The sequence below is a fragment of the Lupinus angustifolius genome, chromosome LG01 (genome assembly GCF_001865875.1).
Source record: "Lupinus angustifolius cultivar Tanjil chromosome LG01, LupAngTanjil_v1.0, whole genome shotgun sequence".
NCBI lineage: Eukaryota > Viridiplantae > Streptophyta > Magnoliopsida > Fabales > Fabaceae > Lupinus > Lupinus angustifolius.
This window is the reverse complement of record NC_032009.1, coordinates 4,529,367-4,541,182: the sequence shown is the minus strand read 5'-3', so window position 1 is coordinate 4,541,182 and position 11,816 is coordinate 4,529,367. Positions and strand designations below refer to the sequence as shown.

General features: G+C 32.7%; 1 protein-coding gene and 1 long non-coding RNA gene across 3 annotated transcripts in view; both read left to right on the top strand.

Moving 5' to 3' along the window:
* LOC109342185 overlaps positions 1-3,528 on the top strand; it is a 20,920-nt gene extending 17,392 nt beyond the window's left edge. The window contains exon 3 of the long non-coding RNA XR_002107035.1: positions 3,462-3,528. This is a non-coding gene — a long non-coding RNA (uncharacterized LOC109342185). The remainder of the gene's footprint in view (positions 1-3,461) is intronic.
* On the top strand, positions 4,394-10,178 carry LOC109348112 (ATP-dependent DNA helicase 2 subunit KU80-like). Of its 2 annotated transcripts, XM_019588344.1 has the most exons (12): positions 4,394-4,525; positions 4,658-4,750; positions 5,388-5,439; positions 5,845-5,976; positions 6,599-7,002; positions 7,579-7,865; positions 7,973-8,168; positions 8,273-8,479; positions 8,827-8,994; positions 9,072-9,392; positions 9,560-9,690; positions 9,801-10,178. In XM_019588344.1, the coding sequence occupies exons 1-12, from the start codon at positions 4,511-4,513 to the stop codon at positions 9,859-9,861; spliced, it is 2,067 nt and encodes a 688-aa protein (XP_019443889.1). In that variant the 5' UTR covers positions 4,394-4,510; the 3' UTR covers positions 9,862-10,178. The 2 variants fall into 2 exon arrangements, with proteins under 2 accessions (XP_019443889.1, XP_019443897.1); XM_019588352.1 differs by lacking the exon at positions 4,658-4,750.

The window sequence follows — 11,816 nt, the reverse complement described above, 5'->3', positions numbered from 1 at the left end:
ATTTGTTGAGAATCAATTAACTAAGCGATAATCAATTTAAAGTTCCAGAACCTAAACCTCAAACTAGGCGAAATCAGTATGAGCATGAAACGATTAACAAATTCACACGAACTAAGCATTCATGCACTAGGGAGAGTAAATCAACTAAGTGAAGATAAACTCAACCAACCAGTTTCTAAGCAATGGAATTAAGCAAACCATATTCAGAAATAAGATAGAAGAAATCAACAATAAAGAAACCGAAAATGCATTAATAACAAAACCTTAAGAGTTGTGATACATTACCAAAGGAACTTAGTCCAGAAATTTAGCCTTCATGGCAATGGAAGAACAAACCGAAAATGAAAAAATAAAGAATGAGTGAAACCCTAGTAGAGCAAAAAGAGGGAAAACGGAAAAATGTGTCCTTTTCAAAGTGAAGCAAAGTAAAAGTGTGTTTGTTTGGAGTGGGGAATCCGAATTTAACCCCTCCAACACACATAAAACCGAATTGGACCTAAACACTAAACAATGGGCCCAAAGCCAAATTACAATAAAACTAACTCCTAAATTAAAAATACAATCTTCACTTCCACACATATTCTCGACTTCCATAATGCCCAAAATGCCATTGGTGTCAAATGTGATGTGAAAATGATAATAGATTTAATCATGCCAAATAATACCAAATTAACTCATTTTAGGAATATTAGTCCAATAAAGTCTAAAACACTAAACCATGTGAAACAAAGTCAATTAGGCACCAAGAATCATCAATCATGCTAAATTAAGGTTATGAATAGTGTGTAATATATTGCTCATCATTATCCCTATATTATGCAGGGAATCAAAGCTACATAGTTCTTAGAGTAGAAAAAAGTTTGTTTGTTGTATTAATTTTATTATGTTTTAGAAAAAATATGGAGTTAGATCTCAACTAATATTCTTGTTAATATGAGTGAAGTATAACACATGTGTCTGATACTGCACCTCATATTAGGGATTAGTTAGGATTTTATCACAATTATTTAAAATATTTTAGATTTATTAAAAAAACATTGTAGCAATTATTCGTAAGTCTTAAGAAAGTGAAGTGTAATCCAAATGTTTCTCACCACATCATACCTTAAAATTAGGATTATTTAAAAGATTTTAGATTTATTGAAAAAACATTGTATCAATTATTCCTAAATTTTAAGAAAGTGAAGTACAATCCTTGTGTTCTACATTCTATTAATTTTATTGGATAGATTTCTAACATGTTAACAATCACTAAATAAACGCCTGAAATTCAGGAGATCAAAGAGCACAGTCCAAAATTCTCGATCTGCTCCCATGTAGGCCTATGATGCTATAGAGCGGAGGAGAGATACTCCAGATCATGGCTCCTTGGATGATATAGATTCTGATATATTGCTTGTGCTAGGTACTCTATTTTTCTAGCTTTTTGTGTTAGGATTTTTGTGTATTTGTTTTTTAGTGGGGTGATTTTGGATTATTGTGTGTGAAAGATAATGTCGAGAGAAGAAAATGATTGATGAATGAGTTTTTTGATTGAGAGGATTATTGTTTGATATAGAAGATTATCTTTTTTGGATTATTGTGTAGAAAATAATATCTAGAGAAGAAAATGATTGAAGAATGAATTTTTGATTGAGAAGATTGTTAAGTATTATTAAAAATAGATGTTGGATGAATGATTTTCTAGATGAATTTTGATGGATTTTGGATGTTGAGATTTTTTGGGTGATTCTGATTTGTTAGGAAAGAAAAAAATGGTGGTTGGTAATGGGAAGCTAACTTTATTATTTATAGCATTTTGAATTACCACATGTACCAAATCTCCCATTTACTTTATTGGAGAGAAAATATGATGAAATTTGATTCTTAACTTAGAAAGTGATTTTAAGATTTTGGCAGATAATTCAAAATTTGAAATTTGAAAAAGAGTTAATTAAAAATGATTTTACACAAAAATATCATTTTAATAGAAAATATTCAGAAATACATATTTTATTTTTGTTCGTTATTTTTGAAAATGTCTTTTGGACCAGACAAAATTAGGTGTTGACATTACACTTATCACATTTTTTTTTAAAAGATTACATTTATCTCTCCTGTAAAGGTAACCTGCATGACATATGTATATAAGATAAGAAGGTTTGTGTAGCTATAGAAAAAGGGAGATGTGATTTATGTTATATCAGTAAAATTCAGGAGTGCGAGTGTAATTTACTCTTTTATATTGATTTATTGTAAATCATTTTGAATCATGTTTATCTTTTAAGGCTCTACTAGGTCCCAAAATGATCAAAAAATCAAGAATTTGATTCCTATGAGCTACACTTGTTGGGAAGGATAGTTACGTACCAAAAATGATTAGTTCTTTATCCAAAAAGGATGAGGGGGTGCTCTTGGTAATACAAAAAAAAACATTTAACAAAGTAGATTAAGAAAATAATTAAAATTTGATATATTTTCATATTTTGGTATAAAGATAATATATTGAGAAAATAATTTAGAATAATTAAGGAGGAATATTACATATAAGAAAAGAGGAAAAAAGTGTACAATATACACTATCACTAATCATTCATTATTCATATTCAATATTAGAGAAAAAATGTATACACTGTCATTATATTATTTACCATTCATGTTTAATAATCATTAAATTTTCATACAAATGAATAGTAAATGATAGACAAAACATATTGTTAAACATATTTTTAGTTAGAGTTAATTAGTCTTTATTTTCCATGTATAAATAGTTTACTTTCATTGTAAACTATCATTGACTCATTTTCATTCAATACTAAAATCCAATCATTCAATGAATGAAATTCATATTTTCTTTCTGCTCTTGATTTTTAATATGGTATTAGAGCATAATTATTTCTCTTGATTACTTCCACTTATGTTTCTTCTATTTCAAGATTCAACAAAGAATCATCATTCTCCATCGTCTCCATGCACTTTTTGAAAAGATCCATCCACACCTCGCTCCTTTCTCATTGTCGGATCTAAATCATCATCAAGATTACCATCAAGGAACTCAAGCTTTGGAGAAAAAATTTAACAGCGGGAAGTTCTTGCATCCTTGAGTTCATACTTTGGGTAGGAAAGAGAGGATTGAAGATGCTGCAAGAAAATTCGTTGCAGTCAGTTTGGAGGAGAAAATCAAGTTCCTTGCAAGAAAGGAATTTATCATGCCACCGTGGAATGAGAAAATCAACAAGCTGCATCAATGAACAAGATGATTCCACAATGTTGAATCCAAGTGAAAATATTATAACTCAACAAGGGAAGATGATGAAAACAACAATATGCAAAATTTAGGACAATAAAGAAAACATCAATTTAATAGTGCAAGATGTTGATATTGATCATATACCAATTAGTCCAAAGCCTAATTTGAAGCTATCAAGCTATAAAACAAAGAAGAAGCAAGAAATTGGTGTAGAGCTCTTCTCCAAAGATAGTAATGCAACTTCAACATTTCTATTTCACAAATTATGTGTGGTTTCCTCCCTCTCTATTCTTCTTTCTTGGCTAGAGTCATCTTTCTAAGAACTTGTTTTTTTTTAGGTGCATCATTCATATACTGAAGTTGAGGATGAAATTAGTGAATACCACAAGATTTGCATGCCCTAAAGTCCAAACTCATCAACTACAAAAAATAAGTCCAAATTCATCAACTACAAAAAATAAGTCCAATCTCAGCTACAACCCAAAATATCCACACCTACATATGAGATTCTTTAGATTTTCTTATCACATAAATTATACATTATTTTCTTATTTTTTATCAATTACTCCCAATTGCCCTTATTTTGTTATACTCTGTTTTCTTTACCCCTCTCATTGAACACACAACATTTTTATAATGTGTACTTTTTTCCTCATTGAAGCAATATATTATGATCAAAATTAAGATCCATTACTTTTCTCTCTTTCATCCATCATGGTTGGATGAAACTGCTTCTGCCATATGGTGGTTAAACATCGTTATTGCTCCACATTATGATTTCAAGACTGAGAGATAGAGATTCGCTCAACCGCAAGAAGAAATATTATAATATATCATCATATTCAACACGATCATTTCAAGCTTGGAATGCATGATACTAAGACATATTCAACACGATCATTTCAAGTTTGGAATGCATGATACTAAGATGTTAAATATATTTTTAGTTAAAGTTAGTTAGTCTTTATTTTTCATATATAAATACTTTACTTTCATTATAAACTATCATTGACTCATTTTCATTCAATATTCAAATCCAATCATTCAATGAATAATCTAAATAAATAGAAAATATTATACTGTAAAAATCTTTAAGTGGATAAATATTACAATCATTAACATAAAAAAAGAAAGAAATAATGAAAGAAAATGTATATAAGCTCATAACTAATTTTCCATTGTTTGCCTTCTTTAGAACTCATTTGACTTCTACCCATTTAAAGAATCAGCAATACTATCATCATTTCCTTTCAACACTTCAGAATTCTCCAACCCGATGCGATGGCTAGAAACAAGGTACCATTTTTTTCTTCATTTCCATCAATCCTATTACTATTATTATTATTATTATTATTATGTTCATTCTCATTTGGGTTTAGGGTTTTTCTTTCTTATTCATCCACTCCTCAATGCATTAATTAAAATTAGGAAGCATTGCTTTTGTTGATTGATGTGGGACCATCAATGCATTCTGTTCTTCCTCAACTTCAAAAAGTTTGTTCTATGCTTCTGCAGAAGAAGGTATTTCCATTCACCTTTTTTTTTTTTGTATTTTCTAAGGGCCTGTTTGGATGGAGTGGAATTGTTTTGAATGGAATTAAGGGAAACTTATTCTTATAAAAGAATAATAATAAAAAAATGATCTATGGTACTTTCAAATTTGTTTGGCTGGTTTTTTATAACAACAAAAAAACAGAAGCTGCAAAAAAGCTGAAAGTCAACTTTTTTGAGAAGCTATAGTTTTCAGCTTCTCAAAATATTACTAGAATATATTTTTTAGAATTAACCTTTTAAGGCTAAACAAACTAGCCCTTATATCTCATTTGTGCTTTCCATTTTACCAAAAAATATGAGATTCAACTTTTTTTGAGAAGCTATAGTTTCTAGCTTCTCAAGAAAAAAACAAAATCACTTTTACCAAAATTCACTTTAATAAGCCTAAATAAACCGGCTCTATATCTCATTTTATGCCTTTAATCTTAAATTATTCTTTATTTTGTGGGACTAAGGCTTGATTGTTATTGTAATGTTAAATTTTTTTCGTAAAAGAGAATATTTAATTCAAATGATTTTTTGCCTCCTTTCCCATTATTGCAATCCTCCATCCAAGCATACCCTATGAGCTACTATGACATGACCACTTTTTATATATGTGCAGCTTATCTATACCAAATATGATGAGGTGGGAGTTGTCTTATTTGGAACAGAAGGTACTTTAATCTTTTATGATGAAAATTGAAATGCATGATTTTGACTTGGTATTTGTTGTTTTCATCATTGATTGATTGTCATGTGGTGAAAAAAATTTCTTCGCTGAAAATTGTTAGTTATCCGCAATGCAAATATGGAGAATAAGAAATCAGTGATTCTTTCTTGATCATCTTTGATGCTCAGTTATCATAAAAAATCTTTGCACTGTTGATTGTGCTGAGTTTTTGCCATTTTGATTTTAAGTTGTTATGGTTACTAATTACAGTACTGCAATGTGTTGCTGGGAGATTTCTGCTTACACTTTTCTATTTGTTCCCCCCCTCCTCCTTCTAATTTAGTTATATTCCTTTATTTTATTTGATTAAAGACCTCCCTCACCTATATTCTATGCTATTATTTTTCAGACACAAATAATGACCTTACTACAGAAGTCGGCGGGTATCAACATGTTGTGGTATTGAAAAATATTAAAGTTGTGGATGGAGATATTGTTGACGCCTTACAAGAACTCCCTCGAGGAACTGTTGACGGTGACTGTATCCACAACATTCTCGCATTTATATTCTCGAAGTTCTCACCTGTTAAATTAATATTATTATTATTATTTCTCAAGAAATTTGTATTTGAATCACTTTTGACCAATATTCCAACATTATAATAGACACTACCTGCTTACTGCAATTAACTAGACCCATCTTTCATTAAAATTATCCCCTTTAGCAAGCTTTTTTCTTTTCGCCTAAAACATGTAGATTTGTGTTTCCAAATTTTACAGTTTAATACTTGGTGCAATTTTTATTCCCCCCTATTTTTATAGTAATTGGCTATATATCTGCAATTCTTTACATAAACAAATAATTTTGCTTCCATTATACAATTTACTTGCTTCATTATGGATAATGATTTTGTATTTCACTTAATTTTCATCAATGACTTTTTCTTGTAAGGTGTATGATTAGTAATGGTATAATGAGTTAATCTTCTCCTGGCTACTATTCTGTGTGACTTATTAAAATTTAAGGGATGTAACCTGTAGCATACTTCGTAGGGTTAGGTATTCAATTTTCAAGAGGAGGTTTATCCCTTCCTCCAGCTGTGAATTTTATGTTATCAAATGTCTTTTACCCTTTTCCGGATTCCTTGACTTTTCGATATTAGTCCTTGATGCTGTCATTGTTGGTATGGATATGCTGATAAAAAAGTTTGGAGAAACTAGCAAGGGCAAAAAACGTCTCTGTCTTATTACAAATGCGCAATGTCCAATAAAGGATTCTTTTGAAGGAACAAAAGAAGAGCAAGTTACCACCATTGCTAAACAGATGACTGTTCATGGTATGAGAATGGAAAGTATAATTCTGAGAGGAAAACTTATTCAAGATGCAAATAAAAAAATAATGGATGAGAATGACCGTTTGTTAAATATCTTTTCAAAGGAAACATCAACTAGGTTATTGTATGTGGAGGATTCAGTTTCATTATTTGGTGCTCTTAAGACCCGAAACGTAACACCATCTTCAATTTTCAGAGGGGATCTTGAATTAAGCCCAAAACTGAGGATTAAGGTGAGATCTGTGGTATGATATGAAATTTAATTTCCAGGCACATCATGTATTACAGCTTATGAATCATCTGTCATTTCATGTTTTTCTGGTTATCATGTCTTAATTTGATATTAAGATTGTTATGCCATCTTACTAACTTTCTTTGAATGATTATCGAATGCTCCAAGTTTGAGTTGTCCATGGACAATTTGAATCTTTATCACTAATCAAATCGAATATTTTGAGTCAAGGTGAAAGGGGAAGGGTATAACCATCGTTGTCTCATGCATCTGCATCATAATATTTCACATCATATTTCTTTCTCTCCTGCTTCATTTCTTAGTACTCCAATTTTTTTGTTATATTCTGCTCTAGAATAGAAAATATAATTCATTTTAAGGTTATGTATATTAAACTGTGTGCATGGAATTTCATTTGACATTTAAAGATTACATTATTATGGTATCCATAATTATCATTTTTCTCAGTCCAGCAAGTGGGCGGTCCCTGCATATGTACTTATCCTATTGATTTGTCTAATAAAAATCATTGCAGAAATGGTCTTTTTGTTTTCATGAAAACTTTAATGATAATCAGGTAATGGTATACAAGAAAACAGTTGAAGAGAAGTTTCCAACTCTGAAGAAATATTCCGATAAAGCTCCTCCAAATGATAAATCTGCCACACACGAAGTCAAAGTAGATTATGAGTACAAGAGTTCTGAAGATAATGATAAAGTTGTCCCTCCAGATCAAAGGATTAAGGGTTATCGATATGGGCCTCATATTGTTCCTATATCTGCTGCTGAATGGGATGCTGTTAAGTTCAAACCGGAAAAGGGTGTAAAGCTTTTAGGATTTACTGATTCTTCGAACGTATTAAGGTATGATTGTATCTTATACACTTGAATAGAGTATATTTGGTTTGAATTTGTTACTGGACATTTGCTGACTCTTTACTTGTCTTTTTGTCCTACAATGTCTACTAAAGACAGCAGTACATGAAAGATGTCAATATTTTCATAGCTGAACCAGGAAATACAAAAGCCATTCTTGCCATTTCTGCACTGGCAAGGGCTATGAAGGAAATGAGTAAGGTGGCAATATTACGTTGTGTTTGGAGACAAGGACAAGGAAATGTTGTAATTGGGGCCTTGACACCGAATGTATCTGATAGAGAAAATATTGTAGGTTATTTGTGTCTGTTTCCTGTATACTTTAATTTTACTGAATTCATTTCTGGATCTGCATTTTTTAATTAATTTCTATGTTTTCTAATTATGCTGTGCAGCCTGATTCATTTTACTTCAACGTACTTCCCTTTGCCGAGGATGTCCGGGAGTTTCAGTTTCCTTCTTTCACTAATTTCCCGCCATCATGGCAGCCCAACGAACAACAGCTAGAGGCAGCGGCTAACTTCATAAAAATGCAGGATCTTGCACCACAGGGGAGTGAAGAAGTTTTGCTACCCGACTTTACTCCAAATCCAGTCCTAGAGGTGCATATTTCAATTTACATTTTAGACATTCAGATTTTCTTGAGTGATGATATTCTTACCATTTTTTCTCCTACACCATTTTTTACACCTTACATTTCTTTCTTTCTATCTCATCTCTCCATTCTCTCCCCATCTCTCTCTTCCCTGAACCTTATACACCCCAAAAATGGGTGAGTGTTGGAGAAAACATTTTATTTTATTTTTGTCATGTAATTGTTGCTTAAACCCCGAATATGCGTTTAAGCATGCATTGTATTCACTATAGTTAGTACTGGATGCTGTAAGATATAAGAAATTATGTTATTCCTTGCTACCCCCCTTATACATTTTTGCATGGGCTTTTTCAGCGCTTTTATCATTATCTTGAGCTGAAATCCAAGCATCTGGATGCTGCAGTACCCCCTCTTGATGACACACTCAAGAAAATCACAGAGCCTAACACTGACCTACTTTTGCAAAACAAATCTGTGATAGACACATTTCGTAGGTCATTTGAGCTAAGGGAAAATCCCAGAGTAAGAATGTGTGTTTTACACATTGCCCTTATTCCCTACAAATAGCAAATATCTTTTACATTTGAACTGTTTTGCAGCATAAAAAATCAAGGCGTTTATTACGAGAAAAGTGGTCTGTCTCTAATGAAGAAGAGGGTAAAGGGGGCATCACTGCTCAGCCTGCCAATCTCATTGAATATACATCTACTGTTAAAGTTGAAAACATTTGGGATCTGACTCCAGTCCATGACTTTGAAGCCATGATTTCTCGTAGAGATAGTCCAGACTGGGTTATAAAAGCAATTAAGGACATGAAAAACAAAATATTTGACCTGGTAGAGGACTCCCATGAAGGTGATAACTATCCTAAAGCACTGGAGTGTTTAGTCGCGCTTCGCAAGGGTTGCATCCTTGAGCAGGTAACCCATCTCTCTACCTCACACATAAAAGACAGTTAGGGGATTTTCCCTGTTTAACCTGTAATTTATCTATTTTGCCTCTTTGAATATCTTTGTTATACCTGCCTAGGATTCTTTGTTGTGTTTTAGATCCATAATAACATGAAATTCACATTTTTTATCTGAAGGAACCAAAACAGTTCAACAATTTCCTTCGGCATCTTTGCAATTTCTGTCAAGAGAAAAACCTTCGCAGTTTCTGCGAATATCTTGATTCCAAGGGACTCGCCTTGATCTCCAATACAGAAGCTGCAGACAGGTTTTTTTGTTTGTTTGCATTATCTCTTGTTTTGCTTGCTTGATTCCATTCAGCAAGTGGTTCTTTATTCTTTATCAGATCATAATTTGTTATTTGGTTTCACTTTTCAGTGAGGTTTCTGATGTCGAAGCAAAAAATTTCCTAGTGAAACATGAACCAGAAGTTGAGTGACTCATTCACTTGATATGCCAAAAATATCTGAGAGCTTTAAGTACCGGATATGATATGTCAAAGCCAGACAACTAGTATCCCTAATGTTCTTACAGTTCCTTAGGCTATGTTATCTGTTGCAGGTGTAGTTTTTATATGCTTGTAAATGTATCATGAGTAGAAGTTGAAAAACAACTGCTAAATAGGACATGCAGTTGTATGGTGAATGTTAACTTGCATGTCCAAAATTCCATGAACTAATTTTATTCACATTAATATAGCAGTGTGTGCTGATGGACCCTCAAATTTCAATCTTTTTTTATTTTGTTTCATTTTACATATTGCTCATCTTTTTTATTAAGCTGCATAACATAAATTCATGTTATCACTTTTCAGAAAATGTTTTTTAGTGCCACTGGAGTCAAGGCAAATTTACTGTTTGCAAAGGATTTTTAGTTACATTTACTTTGACCTCACACCCTCCAATTTTCTGTCATAAGAACATGAATTTCATGATTCCTTCAAGAAATCTAAATTGTTAAAGGAGCACTAGCAATCTTTATATGGCTTTTTAGTAAATTCTGCAATGTAGCTTACAATGTTTCTGTTTCTCAATTATTGCATTTACATGTGAAAGTTTTCATTGCAACAAATGCAAAACGATCACTCCTTCTGATGCATACATAACCTATCAAATTTGAATCAGACATAAAGGCATGGATAGAATTTTGGTCACCCTAATAAAGAACATACAGGTTACATATTTGATCAACCCCAGTGTGGACGTGATGTGGCTGTAATATTGCGGTTGTGGTGACTGCCACAACCGCATCACACCGTAATTGCGGTGTGACTCCGAATCACAATTATGCGGTCGCATTAGGCTGCAATACAACCACATAGGACTGCATCAGGTCACATCAAATTCAAAAATATTTTTTTAATAACAAAATAATTCATACCGCAACGGTCGCACTTCACATTGCAACAACTGCAATGACCAAAATCACAATAACCACAATTGCGACCACAACCATAATTTAAAACACTAAATCACCTTAATCATTGCTTTCTATTATGACCCCTAAACCCACTTGGGTAGAGTTTAGGTGAGCATCTCTCTTTAAGTGCAATGGATGTCACTATTTTAGGTTATGGACTTTCTTGATCACCCAGTGACTCCATCTAGGTAACTATGTGGTGAAGCCTACATCATAATTTGTGACTTTCTATTATATGACTTAAATATAATTTTTCAAAAATGAAAAAGAGACTACACTCTCTGAAAACTAACAATTGTGGTTGAGTTTTATTTAGTTTAATCTCCTACCCCAATGTCTTCATCTCATCCCTGCACTTTTACCTAACCGGAGACGAACCACAGAACCAGAAACTGCTCTCTTCTTTCTGTCAGATGCGAACATCCAACCACTACACCTTCCTGCCATCTCTCACTAGTAGACAATTGCGTGAAATGGAGCAGCAAATGGATCTTCAATTCACGTGATTTCATGAAGCAATGTGTGGTTTAGGAGTACAAATCACAGATTTGGGGGTTAATCGAAGAACCAGAGGTGTGAATGAAGGTGAACATTGTGCCCCTACTCGTCTTACGCGATTAAATTTTCCAAGTTTTAGCAAAGATGATATTGGCTCGTGGATAGCCAAATGTGAGCAATTTTTCACCCTCGATAGAACTCTAGAAGGTGAAAAAGTGATGATTGCTAGTGTAGGATTGGATGAAGGGTCATTACGATGGTTTTAGAATTGCGAGCAAGGAAATGCGGGTCAACTTTCTTGGCTGCAATTTGTAGAAGCTTTGAAAGTACGATTTGGGTTGGAGTTTGATTCACCTCTAGAAGAACTCAAACGATTGACTCAAGAAGGAAGTTTGGAGGAGTATCAAGAGGCATTTGACAAGTTGGCTTGCCGTATAGAGCTAATAGAGCCTCAAAAATTACAATGCTATCTTGGGG